The 24595-nt window shown below is 30.1% G+C and overlaps 11 protein-coding genes across 11 annotated transcripts, besides 2 other annotated features; 6 read left to right on the forward strand and 5 right to left on the reverse strand.

Moving 5' to 3' along the window:
• Positions 1–266: 266 nt before the first annotated feature.
• Positions 267–1000, reverse strand: TVAGG3_0361990 (NFU1 iron-sulfur cluster scaffold; the record flags this gene model as incomplete). Its single annotated transcript, XM_001579871.2, has 1 exon — positions 647–985. One exon carries the CDS (start codon positions 983–985, stop codon positions 647–649), a length of 339 nt encoding a protein of 112 aa, XP_001579921.1.
• A 252-nt stretch (positions 1001–1252) lies between these two features.
• TVAGG3_0362000 (glycine-rich protein family) lies at positions 1253–2954 on the reverse strand (the record flags this gene model as incomplete). The annotated part of the gene is made up of 1 exon (XM_001579872.2): positions 1765–2457. One exon carries the CDS (start codon positions 2455–2457, stop codon positions 1765–1767), a length of 693 nt encoding a protein of 230 aa, XP_001579922.1.
• Positions 2955–3975: 1021 nt separating this feature from the next.
• Positions 3976–4899, forward strand: TVAGG3_0362010 (protein serine/threonine kinase protein; the record flags this gene model as incomplete). The annotated part of the gene is made up of 1 exon (XM_001579873.1): positions 3976–4899. One exon carries the CDS (start codon positions 3976–3978, stop codon positions 4897–4899), a length of 924 nt encoding a protein of 307 aa, XP_001579923.1.
• Positions 4900–6820: 1921 nt separating this feature from the next.
• Positions 6821–7363, forward strand: TVAGG3_0362020 (NAD+ binding; the record flags this gene model as incomplete). The annotated part of the gene is made up of 1 exon (XM_001579874.1): positions 6821–7363. The coding sequence occupies one exon, from the start codon at positions 6821–6823 to the stop codon at positions 7361–7363; it is 543 nt and encodes a 180-aa protein (XP_001579924.1).
• A 39-nt stretch (positions 7364–7402) lies between these two features.
• On the forward strand, positions 7403–7816 carry TVAGG3_0362030 (cellular response to caloric restriction; the record flags this gene model as incomplete). The annotated part of the gene is made up of 1 exon (XM_001579875.1): positions 7403–7816. The coding sequence occupies one exon, from the start codon at positions 7403–7405 to the stop codon at positions 7814–7816; it is 414 nt and encodes a 137-aa protein (XP_001579925.1).
• Positions 7817–8235: 419 nt separating this feature from the next.
• On the reverse strand, positions 8236–9234 carry TVAGG3_0362040 (uncharacterized protein; the record flags this gene model as incomplete). The annotated part of the gene is made up of 1 exon (XM_001579876.1): positions 8236–9234. The coding sequence occupies one exon, from the start codon at positions 9232–9234 to the stop codon at positions 8236–8238; it is 999 nt and encodes a 332-aa protein (XP_001579926.1).
• Positions 9235–9864: 630 nt separating this feature from the next.
• Positions 9865–11256, reverse strand: TVAGG3_0362050 (protein ubiquitination; the record flags this gene model as incomplete). Its single annotated transcript, XM_001579877.1, has 1 exon — positions 9865–11256. One exon carries the CDS (start codon positions 11254–11256, stop codon positions 9865–9867), a length of 1392 nt encoding a protein of 463 aa, XP_001579927.1.
• Positions 11257–11874: 618 nt separating this feature from the next.
• TVAGG3_0362060 (ATP binding) lies at positions 11875–13053 on the forward strand (the record flags this gene model as incomplete). Its single annotated transcript, XM_001579878.1, has 1 exon — positions 11875–13053. The coding sequence occupies one exon, from the start codon at positions 11875–11877 to the stop codon at positions 13051–13053; it is 1179 nt and encodes a 392-aa protein (XP_001579928.1).
• A 774-nt stretch (positions 13054–13827) lies between these two features.
• Positions 13828–15131: a mobile genetic element.
• Positions 13908–15035, reverse strand: TVAGG3_0362080 (Mariner transposase; the record flags this gene model as incomplete). The annotated part of the gene is made up of 1 exon (XM_051231473.1): positions 13908–15035. The coding sequence occupies one exon, from the start codon at positions 15033–15035 to the stop codon at positions 13908–13910; it is 1128 nt and encodes a 375-aa protein (XP_051101203.1).
• Positions 15132–16523: 1392 nt separating the features above from the next.
• Positions 16524–17445: a mobile genetic element.
• A 2298-nt stretch (positions 17446–19743) lies between these two features.
• On the forward strand, positions 19744–21045 carry TVAGG3_0362100 (uncharacterized protein; the record flags this gene model as incomplete). The annotated part of the gene is made up of 1 exon (XM_001579880.1): positions 19744–20919. One exon carries the CDS (start codon positions 19744–19746, stop codon positions 20917–20919), a length of 1176 nt encoding a protein of 391 aa, XP_001579930.1.
• A 1998-nt stretch (positions 21046–23043) lies between these two features.
• Positions 23044–23814, forward strand: TVAGG3_0362110 (winged helix DNA-binding domain family; the record flags this gene model as incomplete). Its single annotated transcript, XM_001579881.1, has 1 exon — positions 23044–23787. The coding sequence occupies one exon, from the start codon at positions 23044–23046 to the stop codon at positions 23785–23787; it is 744 nt and encodes a 247-aa protein (XP_001579931.1).
• Between the last annotated feature and the right edge of the window lie 781 nt (positions 23815–24595).

Raw genomic sequence — 24595 nt, forward strand, 5'->3', positions numbered from 1 at the left:
AATCAAATAATTGATTTCATAAATTCAAATAATCATTAGTTTCTAATTTCTTTTACTCATTTATGAGGTCTTTGATTATGACTCCATTGATTCCATTCATGATTTAATCAATGTTTAATTAATCGTGGAATATCTGACATCATCTATATATAGTTTCTTTTATAAGTGATGAAATATATTTTTAATTAATGATTTATTTTTTTATGTATGAGCTGAGTGTAAATGTCTTACAATATTGAATATTTTTAAATCTTGATTTATTCAAAAACGTAAGAATAAAAACCGTAAGAATCATACATTTTTTACTTCATATGTTAAAAAAAATGATACAAAATCGTTCAATATTGTATGAATTCTTACGTTTACAAAAAAAGTCACACAACCCATCAACATATACTACTTTAAAATTAATGTTAATTTTTTAATGGTTTATAAATAAATATATTTTAATGCATCGTCTATATATAGATGTAACAAAAAAAGTCACACAACCCGTCATATACTACTACTGAAATATAAAATCGTCAAATGCTTCAAAACAAAAGCGATTGTATGGAAAAAGGAAAAACCAAATGAAATTGTTAAAGGTTACAGTTTATTAGTTTGAAATTATAAAAAAAATTGGATCTTATTAAAAGAAATTGGCTTATTCGAAGTCGTCAAATGGCATCTTTTGGCGGATGTTTGTAATTTCTGGGATTTCTTCTTGAACTGTGCCAAGAACACCATTGTAAAGTGTTGTGTTCTTGCATCCACAGCCTTCGCAAGCGCCTTCGAGCTGAACAATCATGCAACCATTCTTAATATCGACAAGTTCAATATCTCCATGGTCCTGCTTGATGAATGGTCTGACTTTTTCTTCAATGATCTTGTTGACTCTCTGGAATAACTTATCTGCATCTGTTTCCTTGACTGCCTCCTTGGCAAATGAGCGGATGAAGAAGTTTCCGAATCCGAATGTGCTGTTCTTTACTGCTGCGAGCATTAGAAATGAAGTCAGTCCATCAAAAAAAATTCAAAGCTCCAAAAATTGATCCCCTATTATTTTAAAATTTTAGATTTTATTCTCTTTATAGTCAATTAATCCGAATTTAAATTTTTAAATTTTGAAATAAATTTTTTGGAGAAACAAATTTGAATTAATCCTTCAATTCGATATAAAGCCGGTCATCAAAAAATGTGCAGTAATAATGTTCATGTTTGGGAAAATTGGGAATTTGGGAAAGACGCTAAGACCATCACAAAAAATAAAAAGCCCTCAATCTTGTCAAACGTTAAAAGTGACATTGAGATAAAGTTGGTCTGAGCAACTATGCTGACCAACAATAATCAACTTATCATACAACATCTTGAATTGCATAGAGTTACAATTTCGGTATTATTTTACTGTAAAACTGATTTAAATTTCAATCTTGTTCAAAAACCGAGCAGCATGGTTTAATGCTTATGACTATAGTCACATTGTGACATTCTGATTAAAGATCAATGCCGTATAATAATTACTTTAAAGATTTTTAATCGATCTGGTAATCGATACTCTAATTAGGTGTTACAATGGTATTCCAATATAAACGTCAGACAATTTTACTATTATTGCTTACTATACCTTATTTGAATTTTGTATTATATATCAATTTTCCAAATTTGGAATTTTTACTTAGTCTAGGGCCCAAAATATATAATAATCTACATATTCGAATAGATTGCAGTTGTTCTGAAAACAGAATCTCATCAAGAGGAAAAAGTCAATAAATTCAAAAGATTTTACATTAAAATGAATACAGAAATCAAAATAATATTAAACTGATAATAATTTCTAAATAGGCAATTGCATGAAACAGCATTGCATGAAAATCTTGTAATTTTGATGAATCCGTTTCCAAAATGTCCATGCGATTCCATCTTGTTGTAAGGAGACATCATTTCGCTACTACCATCAATCATCAATGTTTTGATAAACCTTATTCCTGAATAGTGGATTGATGGATTATTTTCCTGGCTAAAATAAATTTCATTTTGAGATGTAGAATTTTCTAGGACAGAAATACAGCCAGGATGACCGCTAATATAGCTACTTCCACCACCTCCACCTTCATTCCTATATGCAATTGATGAGCCGCCGCCAAAATAGCCCCCACCGCCAGATCCGCTCCCATCTCTTTCTGCATGAAAACCGCCACCAAAACCAAAAGTGCCATTGACAATTCCATACCCTCCTTGTGTCTGGGTTCCGCCAGTAGACTTGTTATTTGATGCATTCATACCGATTAGACCACCACCAGGACCTCCAATCCCAAAAGTATCACTCCCAGCACCAGCTCCAGCTACGATTATACGACTTTTTAATGAAGAAAAGTTACCATACTCGCCTCCTATGAGTCTAATATCGCTGGCACCTCCACCACCTAAGTCACCTATACCGCCTCCTCCATAAACTATATTTTTACAACGTGGCATCCCTTCATGGCCAACATACAAATAAAATTTTTTCACTTTCTCTAATATAATATCACCTGAAACGTAGGATCCGTTTACAGGATTGGATGAACTTGAATAATATCCGCCACTACTGCCCCAAAGCTCAAAACGATAATATCCAGGATCCAATGAAACTTCATAGGTTCAGATATATCATAACTTGGACCTTTGAATGGAAATGATAGGGTATTATTGAGTGGAAACTTTATTTTTGACTAATTTTTTAAATCATAATAAAATTGTGGTAAGAAAACGAAAGAGTGAGGAAAATGGCAGCTATTTAATGGCTGGTTAAAGGCAAAACTGAAAATTAAAAAGTATGATCAATGAAATTTAAACCTCATTTATAAAATCATTTCGAATCCTTAGATGTTGTATCATAAGATTAATATCATAAGCTTTGTGATAATGAATGCTAAACCAATATACGTTTTGGCAAGACTAATTCAAAATTTTGAATGATATCAAGATATCTGAATTGAATGACAACATTATTTGATCTATGTAATTTCCATACTTTATAAAGTGATTTGTTAATAAATTATAGTAGCAAAAATGCCCAAGTGGCATTTTTTCATGACAATCACTATTACGTTTTAAATTTTAGCATAAACAATGGCCAAAATTGCAATTAGTAAGATTTTTAGCCTATAGAAATGCATGGAGTGCATAATTTAGATCACCATAAATGAGATTTCAAAATCAAAAATTTATCATAATTATATTAATTACGAATCTAATTATGAAATGAGTTTAAATGAAACATATTTAGTGTTTTTATCTTCAAATGTACTATCTCAACAATTGAGACATTATTTATTTCATTCATTCTGAAAAAACAAGATTTGGTTGATAATGTGATATGAAATGGCAGATTTATCTAACGATATCATCTATCTGAATTCAAATTCAAGCATGAATCGGTCAAAAACACTTTAATTTTACGTTCTATCTGCGTATTTTGCAACAAAAGATAAATGATATTATTTTATTAAATGTACTCTATATACTATTCTTCGAAAATTTTTTATAAAAATGATTTTGAATGCTAACAAATTTAGCAAATGCATTACAGTTCAATTTTTATAGATCAAGGCAACGTACAATCAAGTATCTTGAAGTTAAATCTCAATATTTTATTGAGATAATTATCAAAAGTGGATTATTTTCTTGTATTCAAAAAATTGAAAAATTGGGCCATTTAAATTGAATGATCATTTATCAAATTAAATAGTGATCTAAATCAATATTGATCCATTATATTCTGAATAGTAATAAAAATAATTGCTTCAAAAGTGTAAACAAAAATTGAAAAATTCAGACAAAGATACATCATTGATAATTTTTTGCATTAATCATTATGTGATAAATAGTTTAACTTGAAAACTTCAACGTGTTGCCATTTAAATTTGTTGCATTTCAATGTGTATATTCAATTTTTGTGAAGATGAATCATAGCGTTTCAAAATCATTTAACACAAAATCAACTTTACCAAGATGCAACACCGTGAGATTGTTGAACGGTTTGGTAAGTATAAATTCATCAAAAAGATAGGTGAAGGTGCATTTGCAATGATTGCACTATGCCAAAATCAAAAGACAAAAGAAAATGTTGCGATCAAAGTTATAAATAGAAAACACGTCCTTGAAAACGGGATACTAGAGTATTTAGAGCGCGAATTAAAGTTGATTGGTAGGATTAATCACCCATCATTCCCTAAATACCATGAAATCATTTACAATGAAGATTCGATTTTAATTGTAATGGAATATATGCCGAATGGCAACCTCATAGAGTTGGTTAACAGTGGTGTTAACTTTTCAATGTCAGATAAGCTTAATATCTTATACAAGATTGCATCTGGAATAAATTACCTTCACGAAAGAGGTATTTCTCATCGAGACATTAAGGCAGAGAACATTGTCTTTGATTCAGATTACCAGCCTAAGATCATCGATTTTGGCCTAGCTCACGAAAAAGAATGTCACTTAAAAACATTTTGTGGCACACCAAATTATATTGCCCCAGAAGTCATTACAGCGCATGTTCTCTTAACAAAGAAGTTTCCATTCGAATTCAAGAGCGAGGCAAAGTTCATCAAAGAAATCATGACAAATTCATTGAAAATCCAAAATTTGTGCTATGGAGAAATGCATGACCTTATCAACGATTGCCTTGTAATAGAGCCTGAAAGAAGATTGACATCAAAGCAAATAGTAGCCAAGCTTGATGAGATAATATCAAAAAGAAACATTTTCCTTACAATGTCCGGAAGAATTACAATTCCAAAGATGATAAGATTAGACATTTTCAATAGATGCAACACAGATAAATTCTTGGAGTACTCCCTGGAACAAGGAGATTTAATATATCTAGGACGCGTTCTAACTATTATTCATAAAATAAATGTATGTATTTAATTTTTTTCCAATTATGCAAATTCTTTTTTTAGATAAGATTCTTTTTTATTTGATATATGTTACAAATAAATGACTCTGGATGTTATAGAAATCCTATTACAGTAATCTAAAAATTGAATTTATCAGCCAATTTACCTATTGAAAATTGTCAATTCAATTTAATATGTCTGGCCAAATATTTGAGAAGAATTTTTTAATGAAGCATTCAAAATTGTAAATATTTATATCTCATATCGGTATATTTTATATTCATGATAAATTTTATAATACTATAGTATTAGTAATTTGCAAGATATCGATCACAATTATATTAAATTTAAAACGTTTTACACTAGCAATTTGACCAAATTACAAAAAAATGAGATAGTAGTTATTTAAATATATCAATTATGTACGTTTTATTAGCTCATTTGTATGTTTATTACAAATAAATATAGAACTGTGAAATTTTGAATAATCTGTTTGATGGCTTTAAAAGATTTTTTTATATCGGTTACTAATAATTTTGAATGTTCTTATCATTTAGATTCATATGGTAGTTAAATGTCTCCTTGAATTTGTTATTCTCTAATAATTATCGGATTAAAAGGGAATTAGGCTATATTCCATAACGTTTATGGATTATTGATAAATGGAAATAGATTGAGTATGTTTTCATATATGTTTTTCGATAATGAAAATTTCCCAAATAATTCATGGCAAATCATACCAACAATTACGCGTTCACTCATATTATTTGTATTTATAGAACAATTTATGTTCTTTGCACCAAATTTTGAAATATTAATTGGAATTCAGAATTCATTCTTTGTAATGAAATTATAATTCATCTATTATATTCCTTTTTAGTTATGTATAATATAATACAATGCTTATCATATAGCTCAAATATGGAAATATTAATTACATTTTTTATTTTCATTGCGTTGTTTATTGAAAATATTGATCGACATCAAAAATAACAATTATATAATTTAAGAGTCAATCAAAGTAAGAATATGGTATTCTAGATCTTAATAGAGTAATGCCTCTTCATATATTTCATGAAATTACAATATAACTTTAAAAATGTGACACTTTTATGAAAACTCAATAAAGTTCTCAAAAAATTGAATTAAAATGCAATATTGAGAATTTTAATAAAATCTTTGAACAAAATGTCTAAATATTATTCTGTATGTTTTTAGGAAATAAATAATCAATGAGATAGTAAAAATGGGATTTGAATGAATATACGATTGCTCAGAAAAATAAATTTTGACACGACTATGAATTTATATGAAGATTTCAAAGACCATTATGTATAATATAGAGAAAAAAAGACTGTGCAGCATGCTCAAGTCAGGAAACTATAAAAATATAATTGTTATGACTGGAGCTGGTATAGGAAATGCATCAGGAATCACTGACTTGCATACAATCACTCCTATATTAATCAGTAAAGCAAATGATATTTGACATAATCTAGATGATATTTGAATCATTATTCATCCATTATTTGTCCACTTTGGTCGAAAAAGGAGTTCAAATGCTGTGTCACATTTTTCATTAAAAAATTTTTCATCGGTTTCTGCAAAAATATTATTACTTATATAATGCTTAATACATTAATTCTTTTACGTGTCATTAGAAAATACATCCAGTTCCCAATCAATCCTCTCAATAGATTTCAAAAAGCCTTCTCAAAAATTGTGATGAAATCTACCTGTTCAATCACAATTTCTATGCCGTTACCAACATTTTCTGTGATGACTTTTCATTGTCTTTTAATTAATGTTGTGTTTATTTTCTTTATAACCAAGAATAGGATAAATTTTTTTAAGATCATCGTTTATGATTCAATTTTTTGAAAGAATTTCAAATAATTCAAATGCAAAATTCCTCTCAATGAAAATCCTTTTTTAACAAAATCATAAATATTATGAATCAAAACATCAGCGTACTAGCAAATCTTCTTAAATCAGGTAATTATAAGAATGTAGTTGTTATGACTGGCTCCGGAATTTGCAATGCATGCGGCATTCCCGATTTACACTCTATTATTCCAGACTTAAACAAGAAGGCAGAAGAGACAGGATTCACGCCTTATATGACACCACCGTTCGTGTTTGATATAAGATTCTTCAGAGAGAATCCAAAACCGTTCTGGTGGGTTTTCTCTGAGATATGGCCTTGGAACGAGATGCCACTACCAACTGATTTCCACATACTGATAAGACTCATCGAAGAGATGGGACTCCTCAGGAGGTGGTACACAACAAATACTGACTGCCTCGAGCTCGACGCGATCAAAGACAAGTCGAAAGTTGTCCAATGCCATGGTTCAGTCAAACACTGTCATTGCATCGACTGTGGTGCAGAAGTCAGCATGAACGAGTGTCTCAGTGCGATCCGAGGAAATTATGGTCGCAAAGAGAAAGGTTTCGACTTCGTTAAAGTTCCTACATGCAACAAGTGTGGATGATGTCACGTGAAACCGGATGCGATCTTCTATGGAGAGAAGATGCCAAAACAATTCTTCACACACATCAGAGAAGACTTTTCTAAATGTGACTTACTCATCCTGAGTGGCACATCACTTAATGTTCAACCATTTGCATCACTTGTTGATCTCATCCAACCCACAGTTCCGAAATTCATAATTAATAGGAGAAATTACCAACAAGAGAAAAAGCAAAATTTCATTATCAATTTCATTGAGAAGATGATCAACCCATACAGAGATCTACTATTAATTAGTGGAGATTTGCAGGAATCATCTAATGAAATTGTCAGAAGAATCGGAAAGAAAGATGAATATCTTGCTCTTAAGCAAGAACTCCTTTACAACTCCAACAGAGTTAGAGATCCAATATTCAGTCAAACCCTTAGTAAGGTTTCTTATAACCCTACTCCATCTAGTACTTATGTTATGTAACTCAAAAAAAATAACAAAATTATATTCAGTATATTGTCAACTGTTACTAAAAATGTTATATAAACTTATCCATGTTTTAAATATCTGAAAATTTTTGCATAAATTTGAGTCAGTGTATTATTAGCTTGTGACATGATTTCAAACAGATGGAACGTTTATCACTGTGCCTCTATTTGATTTTTATATCATTAATTATGCTTGAATTTTATTATTGTAAATATGAAGGAAAATGATTCGTTCATTAGAAAGAATTCCGATATGTTTGATGACTAAAAGATTTGTTATATCATTTGCAATAGGAAAAATAGAATGAATTAAGAAATAAAAGCAAAATAATTTTGAAATTTAAGTAAAAAAGTCTAAATCGATGAAAATTCATAGTTTATATTTAAGTTGAACAAAAAGTAATAGTTACTAAGTTATAAAATCCTAATTAATGTTCTGAATTTCATGAATACGAAAATAATAACGATGGCGAGAACTATTGTAATGATTGTGACAATAACTAATGCCACAATTAGTTCTACCTTAACTCCATCGCGCTTCTTATCTGGTGTTTCGCCTTCTCCTTGGTCAGAATCTCCGCTTGAAGAAGATTCTGAAGGTTTGTTTGGACTTGGAGTTGGTTTGATCGGAGAAATAGAAGATGTTGTTGAAGATGGATTAGTTGATGAAGTTATTGGCTGTGGTGTTGGATTTGATGGTTCTTGGGTAGGAGTTGGTTTTGGAGTTGGTGGATCTGATGGTGTAATTGGTCCTTGGTTGTCTGATGGTACAAAGTAGTAGTTGTATGTTTCAATTCCGGAAATTTGAGTTCCTTTTGTAGAAACAGTGACAGAACCAGCACCATTTGTTGGTTTGATAACTATAAATGGATTCTGTGTCTTAATTGAAGCTGTTCCTGCATTAGAAATTGATTTAATTGCGGAATAAGAAGATTGTGTATAAATTTCAGTTATTCCACTGATTTTGGATGTAATATCAACGGTCATATCGGATGATGATGAGATCCATAAGCATTTATTAGTGTTTGCCTCTGAAATTTGAATTTCATAGGAATTTGTTGGTGCGTTATGGACTTCAATGCTAGAACATCTGCTATCAAGTGGGAAATTGGACATGACTATAACGGAAAAATAGAATTTTGATGATGAACCGGTGTTTTTGACAATGATTTTTCCATTTGGCTCAACAAAATTCATTACTTTGTTTGTGGTGCTGAAGATTCCAAGCTGGTTCTTCTGTGAATCATATGCAGTTGTAGAAAATCCATTGATTGAATCAACAATAACAAAACAATTCGATAAAGGGAATATAGCAACATAATCTTCACTTGCTGGCACATCTACTGCTACCGATTTACTGCTGATTATGTTTTCTTCAATAGATAAAGATAATGAGAAAAGGAAAGAAATCATAAAATTGATTGTTGGTCAAATTTCAATACAATTGTAAAGATAACAAATTCGTAGTTCTACCGGAATTTTTCGAGCAACAAAAATAAAAAATAAAGAACAGCCAAAGTACGACAATGTTATTATATTCAGTTAGTCAAACTTTGAAATAATTCATACAAAATTGTATCGTTGTATTTACAAGCAATGTGTTATCTATGGATTCATTGTTTGGAAACATAGATTGCTTTGCAATTGCCTTCCACACGGTGCCAAGACTAGAGTTAACTATGTTATCTGAACTTCCCACAATTCAAATTTTAGAAAGCCACTTATCAAAGAGTATTTTGCAGTTTAACTCTTGCAGGGATTCCTTTTGTCACGTTTCAAATGCAGCTCTTGTGAATTACTGAATACATTGTAAATTGGATTCAATAAAAGAATTAAAAATCTAGGAATTATGTAATTTTGCTTGAAGTTAATATACTTGCTATCATTGAGGTACTTTATTATTCATACAAGTTGATTATTTTTGTTATGATCGAACGTAAATAAAACAAAATTCTGTTTGTATAACTTTGAGAAGAAATGATAGAAACATAATCATTTATATCGAACAAAATATATATGTAAAATATAAAAATACAAATAATATTATAAATATGACTCGATTAGAGCTTTGACATCATCTGAATGGTAACTTTTTGCAATGTCTAGTACTTTTGTTCCGTTATTGAAGACCAAATTAAGATTACATCCACTTTCTATGAGAATTTTTGCTGTTTCATATGAATTTCCCATTGCTGCAAAAACAATTGGTGTATAATTGTTAAGTGCTGCTTTATTAACATCATATCCTTTTGCGATCAACACTCTCGCCACGTCAGGTGAATTGTATAATCCACAAAGCATCAAAGAATTAACATTATCAATTGCTGTATCATACATATTGACGTTTGGATCCGAAAGTATAACTTCAGCAACTTCAGATGTATTATTAATAGCTGCGAACATTAGAGCAGAAAGATTATCTTCGCTCTTTGCATTTACGTCGACTCCTTTGCTAATAAGATACTTTGCGAGGTCTGCGTTACCATAAATCGCGCAATGCATGAGTAATGTTTCATTTTTATGATTTTTTAAGTTTAAGTCAATATTTTTAGCTTTAAAATAGTTAGTTATTCCTGGGATGTTAATTCTTGGTATTAAAAAGATTGCCTGCAGTTGGATTTCGGAATTTTTGTTTTCAGAATCATTCAATTTTTTCAGAAACATCTCAAAATTGAGAGTTACAAAACAACTCTGCCATGAATATGAAAGTTGTTTTTCTTCTGCGAAATATGTAGCGATTTCATTGTTATGAGCATACACTGCATTCTCTATGCATTTGTCATCGGGATAAACACAGTAATAATTGATACAAAGATTTATTATTTGAATATTTCCTCCGATAAAAGCTTCCTGAAGAATTTCTTGTTCTGTGTCTGTACTTTGACTAACATTATTATATTTGTCTTTTAATTTGAAATATGAAGCTAAATGTTTAAAACATTTTACTGCTCCTAATCTGGCAGCGTAATGTAGTATTTTTGAGGAGGTCTCATTCTTTTTATTCAGATAGTCTAGTAGAGAATCGATATCATCTGTCAATAAATACTGTTTATCCTCTTCTTCTGGAAAAATTTTATAAAGTTGATCAATAGAATACTGTTCATACTTGGGATTATGACATTTTAGACCGTATTTTCTCAAAATTATCGCTCCAAATGTACTTCCTGAAGGAAAATACTCAGAATTAAATGTAAAATTGTTCTTTTTGTAAATAGAGTTGAAAATATCTAAATACAAAATTGTGTTCTTGATTTTATATGAGGATATTCGATCGAGAAGTTTTATGAATGTAATAATATGAAAAACTTTTTTTGTGATCAAATCATTAATAAGTTCAACACATTGCTGAATATTTTTGTTACTAATATTAAAGAGCATGTTAGTCAAGTTGATTATCGGCTGGCAAAGTGTTTCATCGAAGGCTACATGATCCATAAAAACGAGCAATTGTTCTTTTTCGGTTTAATTCAAATTAAGTTCTGACAAGAATATAATTTATTACTGTATTATTGATTTAATATTTAATTTTATTTATTTATTTGGTAAAAATGAGTCGTAAATATTTCGCCTTTTTTTCCATATGTTTATCATTAAATCAGTCAACAAAATATTGCACGCAGCTTTTTCTGGTTTGAAATTGGATGAAAAACAATTGCGTCGAAAAAGTGGGATATGTTGCAATGTTACCGTATAGCATTTACGTATTCATGATAGGCAATATAAATTTCTAGCCAGAATCTATATAGAGCTCATATTCAAAACTCTATTGGGTGGAAAAAATCTCAAAGTTCCCCACTTAAACTCTCTCTTTATAAATAACATAAGAAATCATTTTGGACAGAATGCACAGCTGCTATGTTATTTAACTATATTATCTTGTTCCAATTCATTTCTTCTCATTGCCGAAACAATCAATATGAGAACATTTTATCTATAAAATCTAGTTTTACTATAAGTGCAAATATTAAATATTTGGATTTTTTTCAATCATCTCATGATTTTTTTTAGAAGAAAAAGAGATGGCAAAAAAAAACCGAATCGAAAATCATTACAATGCTTAGCATTGATCTTGGTATATCTAATATAATTGTCTGCACAGTTGCAGGTAATAGAATAGGAATGAATGATATACAATACCTCCCATCCTATGTTATGATTGGAGAAGATGGTTCAGTAACATGTGGAGCTGCCGCTAAAGATAAGATTGCTTACAATCCTTCAAGAGTAATTTTCGGAGCTAAACGTTTGATCGGTCATAAATATCACGATCGTTCAGTTCAAGAACTTTTGGAGAATGTTGATTTCGAAATTCAGGCTTACGAAGATGATAACCCAATAATTGTAGTTGATGGCAAGAAATACATGCCTGAAGAAATCATCAGTTTCTTGTTAGAACATGTAAAGGAAACATGCAAGAACACTGCAGGAAATGTAATTGCAGACTGTGTCAGTACAGTTCCTGCTAACTTCAACGACGCACAACGAAATGCTACCATAGCTGCTGCAAGAATGGCTAACTTAAATGTCCACAAGTTGCTCAGCGAGCCAACAGCTGCCGCCATCGCCTACTGCAGCTTCGAACGAAGGAATCAAATCCATTTGTTAGTTTTCGACTTTGGTGCTAGTAAACTCGATGTTTCAATCGTTTACGTTGATGGCCAAGTATTCAATGTCAAGGCTATCGCTACTAACTCAAACTTAGGAGGCGCAAATATAGATAATATCATCGTTGATTATTGCATTGAACAATTCAAGAAGAATCACTCCGATTTTAATCCAAAGGATCCAAAAAACAGAAATGTCATGGCATGTCTGCTTAAAGCAGCTGAAGAAGCAAAGATGGTACTTAGTTCCCTATATGTGACAGATTTTACCATTCCAAATTTTTATGATTGTGAAGTTTTGGATGTCAAACTTAGAAGAAATACGTTCCACAACTTGATTGAACCGATTCTTGACGAAATCCCAATTCAAATTCATTCTGCCCTCAAAGCAGCTGGTCTCAAACCACATGACATCGATGATTTATTGCTTGTCGGTGGTTCCAGCCTGATCCCGGATGTTAAAGAGAAAATTGAAGAAATCTTCCCAGAAAAGATCCACTCCATCTTACAACCATTTGAAGCTATATCTCGTGGTGCAGCCACAATTTGCTGGTTGTTCTTGAATAATCAAATCCCAAACTTCGATGTTATCAGAGAAAATATCGGCCAAATAGTTGAGTCACCATGAACAATCGCTGTCCTTGATGACAAACCAAACAACAGATCCAAAAAAATATAACATATAACTACGCATTTATATAATATTTCATGCTCACATTTCTTTTCATCCATTTCTTGATGTATAAACAAAATATGACTAGTTTCTATCGCATTTGTTATTTTTTCTTTGAATATCAGTGAAACTAAATCATGAACTTATAAATTATAGCGAAAACTATGTCATTTTTTGGAATTTGATTTAACAATCCAATGTAAAGCTAAATTTAACTCTTTAACTGTCATGTAGAATTTCATATATCATATGCTAATGGATTTTTTGCAAAGGTCCCTTTTAAATGTGTGTGCATATATTCCTCCAAAATTCTTTCAATTTCATTGAAAGGGAGGGAAATAATTTTCTGAAATCGAAATGTCTGGATGGTATTAGAGGTAGCTGCTATTTGTTAACCTGAAGTATTTTGAAAGACAATTAGAATAAAAACGGAAAAATAGATGGAGAAACGAATTCTAAAACAATAGTGAAATTATTTATAGTGATTGATTGAAAAAAGATTGTGGAAAAGCAATTAATTTTTTTGTATAGGTTATAGATGAAAAATTAATTGTTCTTCATTGTAAAAATTGAATTTCAGATTGAGATTATTTGGAGATAGGTTTTCATAAAAGAAATTTAGATCGTTTATACGAATATAAATATGAATTTATAAGTTTAGAACAAAAATAGACTATATTATGATTTCAGAAAGATGAAGTTGTGAAAAATTAGCATTCAATTGAAATATAGGGTGTCCAAAGGTGTGTTTAGCACAAACCTGAATACTGCGAATAGAAATAAACAAGTTACATATATATAAAGTTTATTTAAATATAATCACCATTGGATTCAATCACGCGTTCGCAGCGATCGATCCAGGCTTGAAAGACACGCTTTAAATCATCATGAGAAAATTGCTCAAATTGCTCTCTTACAAAATTTTCAAGATCATCTGGACTCGCGAATTCGCGTCCTTCAGCTCTCTTTTTTAGCGTGCCGAATAAATAAAAGTCAGAGGGTGCAATATCAGGTGAATAAATTGGGTTTGGAACAACTTTGACATTGTTTTCCAACAAGTAATTCATTACCTTATGACTTTTGTGAACTCTTGAATTATCAAAATGAATTGCAAACTTTTGTTTTTGTTGTTTGGATTTCTCAAACTCATCAGAATTGATAATTTGAGTAAGAACATTGTCAATTAGATACTGAGCATTCATCGTATTAGGTTTTTGAAGAATATCAATTGCGATGATGCCATTCACGCCCCAAAAAACCGACAACATCATCATTGGTGTGTCAATTTTTTTCTTCGGGAATGTTTGCGGATTTTCATCCTTCGGGATCCACATGATTTTGGTTTCTGTTGCATATTGAAACCAAGACTCGTCCCCTGTTACTAAAAAGCGAAACTTCTTGGATTGATACGCACCCAATATAGAGAGGAGCTCTTTCGAAGATTGGACTCTAGATTTTTTTTGAACTGAATTAAGGTTGTGCGGAACCCAACGTGTATACGCTAGTTTGTAGTTCAAATAATTGTGCAGATAATAACTGACTGTTGTACGTGGTATCTTTGTCATCTCCTCTATCCTTCTGAGTGATGCTCTTGGGTCTTCATCTAGCGCTTGAAGAATTGCTTTGATTTTTCTTTGATCCGGCGATTTTTTGTCAATTTTTATGATGGGCGCCTTTTTGTTCATGAAGTGATACATCCTAACATGATACGTTACAGTGGAATAGCTAGGAGCATCCATACCGAAGCATTTTACCAATGTCTCGTAGATTTTTTTACAGTCTTTGCATTTTTTTGCAAGAGCGAGGATGTTTTCTTTATGATTCATTAAAAAAATGAAAAAAATCCCGCCAAAATTTCCCGCGAAACCGCCTCTTGTCTCAAAATTCATTTTATATTCCGGCATGGCGCCAAAATACAACATACTCATCATATACATATATTCATATTTTTTATTATATATTTATAATCAGCATATATCTCCTTTAATAGTCTCATATAGAGCGCTGTGCTAAACGCACCTTTGGACACCCTATATATAGTTGTTGTAGATATCTAATTATTATTTCAACATTTGCCAATCAATTAAAGATGATAACGATAAAGTTTTCAACAATTATTGAGAATTTGAATGAATAAAATGAAAATGAAAATTGAATGTATCGGCCAGTAAAATAGTAAGAACAAATAGAGATGCATATATATAGTTTAATTCGCCAAAATTGAATAGATAATTGATAGGATTTCAAAATATTAATATTTGATATTTCGGTTTTATATTTAAATTAATATTGTATTTTTGATTTTTTTAACAGTCAGATATGTTTTGAATAATCTATTTTTGAATTGAATTCAAAACTATGAGAATTTATTTTTAGCAAATATTAATATATGCCTAACATTACTAATATTCTAAGAATTGAAAAGAATATTTCCGTTTAATAAATTGGCGATAAAATCGTAACGTTTATCACATGGAGATATGATGGCCGTTTTTATTTTGATTATTTGAATACTCATTCAATTTTGTTTTCATATTGAGAAATTTACATTTTTATGAAGTTCTCAATTTACTTCTGTTTGCTTTCAAAATATTTTGAATCAATAATAAAGATGCTTTATTTACCTTACTTATTAAAATTTATCAAGTGAAAAATCTATCTTCAAATCAATTTATTTTTCATTGATTTTTTCTATTCAAAATCATGATGCTGAACAATCAATGTGTTGAAGAGTTAAAATCAAGGAAGTATGATCTCATTAAATTTTGAGGGCGTGGTGGATTTGGAAGCTGCTGGTTAGTTCATAGCTCCCAATACGATATTGATTTTGTATGTAAAATTATCACAAAAACAGATCTTAGCCCTGCATTTATGATATCGTACAAAAGAGAAGTTGAATCTTTAGTCCAATTCGACCATCCCCATATTGTTAAAGTTTATGACGTCTTTTCTTCAGAGACCGAAATGTTTATTATTCTTGAATATTGTTCGGGTGGCAGTCTTGAAAGTATTGTAAAGTCTGGCAAGAAGATAACTCCTAAAGCCCTTTTCCAGTACAGCAAAGAGATTTCAGACGCAATTTACTATATTCATAGTAATGGGTATGAACATTGCGACATCAAGCCATCAAACATATTACTTGATCAGTTTGGACGTATTAAGTTAGCAGATTTTGGACTTTGCTGCCCCTGTGACGATACGACTACCAAGAAACAATATTGCGGATCATTAAGCTTTATGTCCCCAGAATCATTAGTAGGTAAATCATGTGATCCATTCAAGAATGATGTATGGGCATTTGGTGTTACCCTTTATTACATTATTAAAAGAAAATTGCCATTCAAAGGTGATAACCTTCCTGATTTACTCAGAGATATTGATTTAGGCTATGAACTTCCTTCAACCACTCCATTCCAGATTCGCGAAAAGGTGACCAAACTATTTTTTGAAAGTCCGCCATAACTTTAATGGTACTATTTCAGCGTGTACAATGAATACAAAAATTCTAAGAGTGCCACATAAAATAGTACTTTAGACTTGAGTTAATGCTACCAAGCAAATGTTAAAAAGATGACTTTAGTGTTTTGATAATCAAAGATTAAAATCATTATTGTCTAAATCAATAATCATAACGACAGAAGTTAATGTTTTTTCATCAGTGCTTTAAATCCACTTTTAAAAGTATACCTCAAAAATCAAAATATCAAAAAAATTGGCCGATAGGTTTGGCTTTAATTTTTGTCTGCTTTTATGATTTGATATGGATGTTATAATTTTAAAAGTTGAGCCAAATTCACCAATAGATTTTTGAGATTTGCAAATACTCAATAATTTTCAGCGTGTTATCTTTTATTAAAAGAACTATTTGGTTTCAGTATCATATAAATTGATATTTACTTTCTATTTGAACCTTCATTTAGCTAATGATTTAATAATACAGATTTCATCTAGTCCTTATAAGAGAATTTTGAATTTGTTATAATAAAAAAACAAACAGATATAGCTTACACTTCTATAATAAAGATACCTTTTATAGAAATCAGTATGAAATGTGTTTTGGCTTATTGGAAGCATATCAGACATAATCGCCATAATCAAAAAAATCTATATACCCAATAAGTAATAAATTTGTCGATATAGATTTTCCATAAAATTAGTTTTTAGTCTGATCTTAAAATAAATTTAATTTTTTATAAAAAAAATCACATTTAAAAGTACCTTTTTAGTAGCTCGAAATCCTGTTGGTGGATTTGGGGCGTACTTCAAAATTAGCTTTTCTTCTACATATGCAAGCTATATTTTAAATATGGGGCAAATCGGATCGGCGAAAGGAGTTTAGTTACCTTTATTCGCGATTTAATTGATCGTTGCCTTATCGTAGATCCGATGCAAAGACCAACCATGATAACTGTCAGGAATTATATTATTGAGAACTCTCCAGATTTCGCTCATTGCAGATCAAGGTCATTTAACAAGTGCTTAGTTCACTGTGCAACCAGAACAATCTTAGAGATGTCTGGACGCAAATTCATGCAGCAGTTTATATTAATTAATATAAGGTAGTCACAAAATCTCAGTAGTGAGGCTCTTAAAAATTGAACCGTACTCCATACAAAATTTGTGTACCCTCACTACTTAGATTTTGTGGCCTTCAATTGAGAGGTTAGTTTTGATAGAGCACGTTATAAAATTAAAAGGGAAAAATAAATAAAATTTAAACATTTAATTATATATAATGTAAGGAGTGTAATTCCAAATTTTCTAAAAACTATTCAAATTTGAGCATTTTTTGGAAATAGTAAATCTAATATGTACATCTAATAACAACATGATTCATCACCTTTTCAAGCTCTGCAGTCAATTTTTGAAATTTGATTGAAATAAATGTAGCAAAAATTACATTTCATTAGGGAATATATGAGTTTCTCTAGAAACAGGCTGATAAATTTTAAATTTTGTCCAATCAACATGAATGCATTGAGAAATTTGGATTGATTTTCTGGTAGAATCTGGAACAATTCAACCATGTACAAATGGATCATGTAATCATCATGAAATGTTAGTGTTAGAGTTCAAAAGAAACAGAATGAGTGGAAATCAAACACAATCTGAATAATTTTAAACGTATACAATCTTTAAGTTTGTATTTTGAATTCTACATATATGATTGTGTAATTCGTTCTTTCAAATTTTCGGATTCAGGCATGTTTTGATAAAATTCATTCCCAAAAACGTCAATTAACAATTAAATTTAGTGTATTTTAAATATATATACGTATTATATTTTATAAATTATATTAAATTCGCAAAATTTTAAGTTTTAAACAAAAATAAAAACTGTTCAAAATATGAAATCATGCATAGGATATTAAAATTTACATGTTAGCAATTTTTTTGAATTGCTTTCAATTTTCATATTGAAATTTTTAAGATTTTTTTCTGAAATAATAAGCAAGAATATCAACCTAAATAATATTAAATTCCATGCGTTAATTTCCCCTCAAAAGTCATTGACCGCCTCTCAATCTAGATTTTGTGAGTACTTTAGATTTTTGTTTGTTTGAAATTAGAAAATAAAGAATTGTAACTTTTACTGTCACTTAATTAACAAAATGATATCTCGATTAAAGATAGAGAAAGAGAAAATATTATTTGCAATTAGTTTAAAGTAAGTCAAATTAAATTGCGGAAATATCATAGCACATAGAGTTACAAAAGAAAACAAAATCAAAAATGAAAAATAATAGAAATATAAAATTTGTAATTAAACAATGGAATAATTATCATTCCTTGTATGAATCATGATTCAAAATCTTTAGTAATATGATTTGAAACAATTGAATTTTAAAGTTACGAATATCATAAATTTTTTTGAATAAGTACGAATAAGATATGATATCAATATATTATCTAGATGGAAGAGATGATAATATCATGTAAAAAATGTTTAAAATGGAAAACATATTTATGATTAAAACGTTGTTGTTCATGGACAAGAATTTCTTGAAATACATTAGTTATTGAATAGCAAATAAAGAATTAATGCGTTGAATATTATTTGATAATTTTTCAACAATAAAAAAAATATGAAGATCAAAAATTAAAAAAAGTTCAGCAGGTTGTGGTAATGCAAGATAATCTAATTAAATTTCAACTGGGCTCCAACAAATGTTCATTCTATAGGTGTATTGCCGATTCCTAAGAATGCTATTACTGAATTGAATTATTGAAATAAATTCAATTTTAATTGTCCTAAATTTCCTTTTGAAAAATAAACACTTATGAGTTATGTATATAATTCGAAAGCACAGTAAAATAAAACGATTATTCCTTTCAATTTTTTTACATCTCCTGTCAAATGAATTTTTGTATGATTTATATCATATTCTCTGAGATCCAAAACCTTTTAATCTAAATTTTGCTCTCAAAATTTTTGACATATCCATGTCGTTAGGGTTTCAATAATATTGATGTTGTAGTTGTTTATAATATTATTAATTAAAAGATTTTACTAAAAACCGTTTGCATCTTCTCTCAAAAAACATCTAACGTTTTCTATGCTCCACTGTTTATTAAAAATACGATTTTTAAATTTTTAAAAAGCACGTTTTGCGATTTAAGATCCTCTCAAATTTTAATTGTCAAATGTTTTCTTTGATTTTTCCCCGTATTGCTAAATCTCTTGTAGATGTCCCCTCTCGATATACAACACTCCCTGACTCATGCACAGATGCAGGATATACATCAGATCTTTCATTTTCATTGCGAGCAAATAAAGAAACCTGTTTTTTCACAAAACCTGGCTTTTTCTTCGGAACTGGCCTTATAATTGAAGTATATTGGCAAGACAAAGGCGAAACAGATGGATTTTATCAACTCGGTCCTGTTAAATCAGGTTGTGTCGTAAATGTTCAAGCAGATTTTGCTTATATAGTCATAACTTCTCCAACGAATCAGACAATCCAATACTTCCCGTCAACATCTCTCTCATATTCTTCCTCAAATTATGCAGGAACTACGTACCAATACACAACATATTTCTCCACGAAGAATGTGACACAGTATAATCTTTCAATGTACTATACGACATCGCCAAATGCAACCTCTTATTCATATCAATACCTTCTACTCCTTGGAGATAACGTTTCAGTAACAGATCAATTAAAACAAAGTATTAACGATGGTGAATCAAACAAAACAAGAAATCCTTATCCAACTAAAGTTGCCAATGATGGTTCCATGAATTTTGTATCATTTGGAACAATAACTTTCGCAAATGATATCAAAATATCCATTCTTTATCAAACCCCCGTCAATGCAACTCTAAAGTGCAAGTCCGGTGTCCCTGAGTTCTCTGGAGTCATCCCGAACTCTCCTTCCCTTGCAACCATAAATGACATTGATAATTCATACAAAGAAGCTGTCATTGTCAATCCAAAGGAGTTTGGTTCGCCAACGAACTCATCCGCATCCAATAATTCTGGATCGCTCAGCTACGTCTTCATAATTGGAGTCGCAATTGGAGTATTAGCTATCGTTGCTCTTGTATCTGTCCTTGTAATCATCAGGAAGAGAAACAGACCACATATTGAAGGTGCTGATCAGAGTTACGATGAATCTGTGGAAGAAACCGAAATTGTTCCTTCAGAAGCCTCCGAACAGAGTAGTTCTTACGAGGAATCTTATTATGAGAGCAGTTCTCAGATAAATTTCTCTGAATCTTCTGATCCTGAAATTTCAATTGCATCCACGGAGCAAACTAATACTAATACTTGCGGTGATGCTACTGCTACACAAGGAGACCTCCCTGCTCCTCAGTAATTTGATATTTATTAATAGATATGTTATATTTTTTTGTTTGTTTGTTATTGTTTTAAATTTTATACATGTTTGTTAATTTTCTTATCTTTTCAATGCTCCATCCGTACTAATCACATAAATTATCTTGATATCATTATCCATAAAATTTTTTTCTCTGGGCATTATAATGTTTCTAAAAAGGCTTAAACTCAAGCTAACATAAATGAGTACTTTGGCATATTCTCATTTTTTTTAGATAATCAATAAAAATAATATTTGGCTTTTCAAGGAAAATCATTGTATCTGTTGTGTAAAAAGGAAATACCATAGTCTAAATAATACATAAATAATACAAACAGTTTACTCTATTTGGACATATCATGATATATTTCATATAACAAATTCATTTGTGGATAAGCATAGATGGAGAGTGCTAGATCCGCCCCTTAATTGGCTGTTATCACTTCCTAAATCCGATTTGTTGCTCACATGATAATATGGTTCTTCACTTTCCTTTTCGATTTTGATTAATACGCAGTATGTCATTATTGCCAATGAAACAGCAAATACCATCACCATAGCAATCAGAATTCCAGCAGTTAGGTTAACAGATAGCTGCATCTTTATTTCAAAATGATTATTTTATATTTGGACAATGAAGAATTTAATGATCATATATGTTGATTCTAGGATATGTGCAAACATAGAATATCTCCTGTCTTTTACAATAATTGGAAACGATAGATAAGTGGATGATAATTGAAAGATTACAAAAATGCTTGTAATGAGATTTATGATAGATAGAAACTACAGATCATTGACAGAAGAAAAAGATTAAGGAAAAGTCTACAAACATATGATAACGCAATGCTTTTAATAGTAGAAAACTTCTATTTATCTGTGAGGTGGAGCAATACGCATGATATATAGGTATAACAACTAATATTTAAAACAAAATATACGATTTCATTATAAGGATATTTCTAATCAAATACTATATTTAAAAACAAATTGTATTAGCATTTCATAATCATATGATCCCTTGCTTCGATGAGTTTTCAATTTGAATTTAAAAAATGCTATAATGGCTTGGATAACATATATATTTGATCGCCAATTGAATAAGAATGATAAATTGGAGTATTAAATTTTGGTTTGTTTAAAATAGAACCATCTGTCTGGAAAAGTTAGAGAGTAACAGGGCTTCAAAAAGAAAATTATGTAATAATTCTATAATAAATGTCTCCATTGACTCAGGAACTATTGAATTAAGGCAAAAATACTAAATAAACTAAATTTCAAAAATCTTGGCAGGATTTATGTTATTTTATTATATGTACAATACTATTCCTTTTTAAATTATCACTAAATTATCATGAAAATCCTAAAAAATCAATGTTGTAATTTCAAAAATGAGTTATTTTCTATAGAAAGCTTGTCAGCTGTCTTTTTGTCTGACACCTAAATGATTTATGATATTTTAAAAAATTTAACACCTTTATAAATTTTTTGTCCTATAATTTATAGGAATCATATGCTATTGATTTCCTCCACATTTACACTAAAAAAGATCCATTAAACTAATTGAATAAATTTCCTGCTACTTTCAATTCGATTATAGCAAAAAGAAATGGATAGGAATGACAAAGAAGTAAATGTCATTACAGAAATTGAATCGAAGTATTTAAAACTCCCGGAAAAAACGGTCTAGAAATGGGCAAAAAAAATCAAGGAAATTTTTATGTATTTGAATAGAAATTTCGCTCGATCCTAAAATAATTTATTGTATTCATGTATCAAGCATAAATGTGAAAGGAAGTTTGAAATGCAATGGATTATTTCAATATTTAAAACATCCCAAGTATTGAAATTCATTGAAATTCCAGAGCAACAATTTTCAAATAGCATGTTCCCCAATATCCATAAGCTGTTTTAAATTTGAATCACCGCACAAAATTCAATTAGGATAATTGAATCCACATATAAGTTTTGACATAAAAAAATTATTATTGTGAACTTTATTATTTATTTGTTTCAACTTAATCTTGAAGCAAACAAATATTATATTTATTATTTAAAAATTATTGTGAAATTTTTATCTCTATTCAATAAATTGAGAAAAACATTCAAATAATAGATTACTAAATGAATATCGATGTTTCTTATGACCCAGACCATGATTTCTTTGATGCTTATGGTATAAGCGGTTTACATAAAGGACTAGAGAAGCCATCTGCCTTCAAAAATTCAACTCTCGCTTTCATTGAAAATTGCAAAAGCAAACCAGACATGAGATACGACATAAGAACAACTTCGGATCAATTAGGATTCAAGCAAAGACGATTTTACGAGGTTATTAATGTCTTCGAAACGATCGGTTGCTGCCCCAAAGTAGATTCGGAAACATTCGTTTGGATAGGATTTGATCAAACGAGATATACAATAGAACGAATAGCCAACGAACATGGGGTTTTCTACCCTAACTATACGCTTGAAGATATCTTTTGCAATCATGGCTGCATCTCTGTACAAAGAGTTACGGAAGAATTTTTACTACTCTTCATATCCCTGGAACGCCGAAAAATAAATATATTAGAAGCTTCTTCGTTTTTATCAAGAGATAATGACCGAGAAAAAACTACAAGATGTAAACTATATCAAGTAGCAGCAATCTTGGAAATTGCCAAAATTATAAGAAAAACAGAAAAACCAAGTGAATTCGAATTACTCCCTGAATATTTTATCAAAGCTTCCGATAAAATGAAGAAAGGAGAGAACGATCCCATATCATTGCTTGCACTTTTGAATCGACCAGAACCATTTTGCCTGGATATGGTTTGCCCAGCCATTAATTCAAGGATTAGAGAATATTATTCATTTAATGAATGAGATATACTTTGTTGTAAATAAATTTTCTTGCTGTTTTTGTTTTCCTATATGTTGATATCTATTTTTTTAAGTTTAAAAAATTGCTATTATAATCATTCGATCAAAAGCGATTTGATGGTATAAAAACAATAAACATAACCTGTTAATTTCAATCACCATAATAAAAGGATTGCTTTCTCTGAAAATCATTCATGGATTTTTCCGATGAGATGGTTAAATAGAAATATCAAGTATTATTTATTTGCGATACTGAATCATATGATATTTACTAGTCTCTGGATATGGAATTGAGAAAAAAAAATCATAACTTATTCAAAAGTATCTTTCTAACCTATTCTTCCAATACTATCAATTAGATATTTGGCATTTTAACTGGAATAAACATCGTGCATATGCAATTATAATAATGAGCACCCTATATTGGGAAATATAAATAAAGTTTCAATAATAGATGAAATGAATATGCAAACAATCATGTACGGTCTGTTTTTTCCAATAAAACTTGATGTGAGTCAACAACACATATATATTAATAAAATCTGAAATTAATATAAGCATAGATGTTATATCATCATGAATAAATACATTTTTATTATTTTAGTGATTATCTCAAGCGATTGTTTGTTAATTATATCTAGAATTCAATTCGAGACCTTCAATTCATAGATCAGTGAGTGTTTATTTAAGCAAGTGAAGTGGAGATTCTCTGTATGCAAGATGTTGTGATGATATTTTAATCGGGAAAATGAATCTATTTGTATATGAATTTTGTAATTTTAAATTTCGGCATAAACTATAGATGAAGCGA

Source organism: Trichomonas vaginalis, chromosome V (genome assembly GCF_026262505.1).
Source record: "Trichomonas vaginalis G3 chromosome V, whole genome shotgun sequence".
NCBI lineage: Eukaryota > Parabasalia > Trichomonadida > Trichomonadidae > Trichomonas > Trichomonas vaginalis.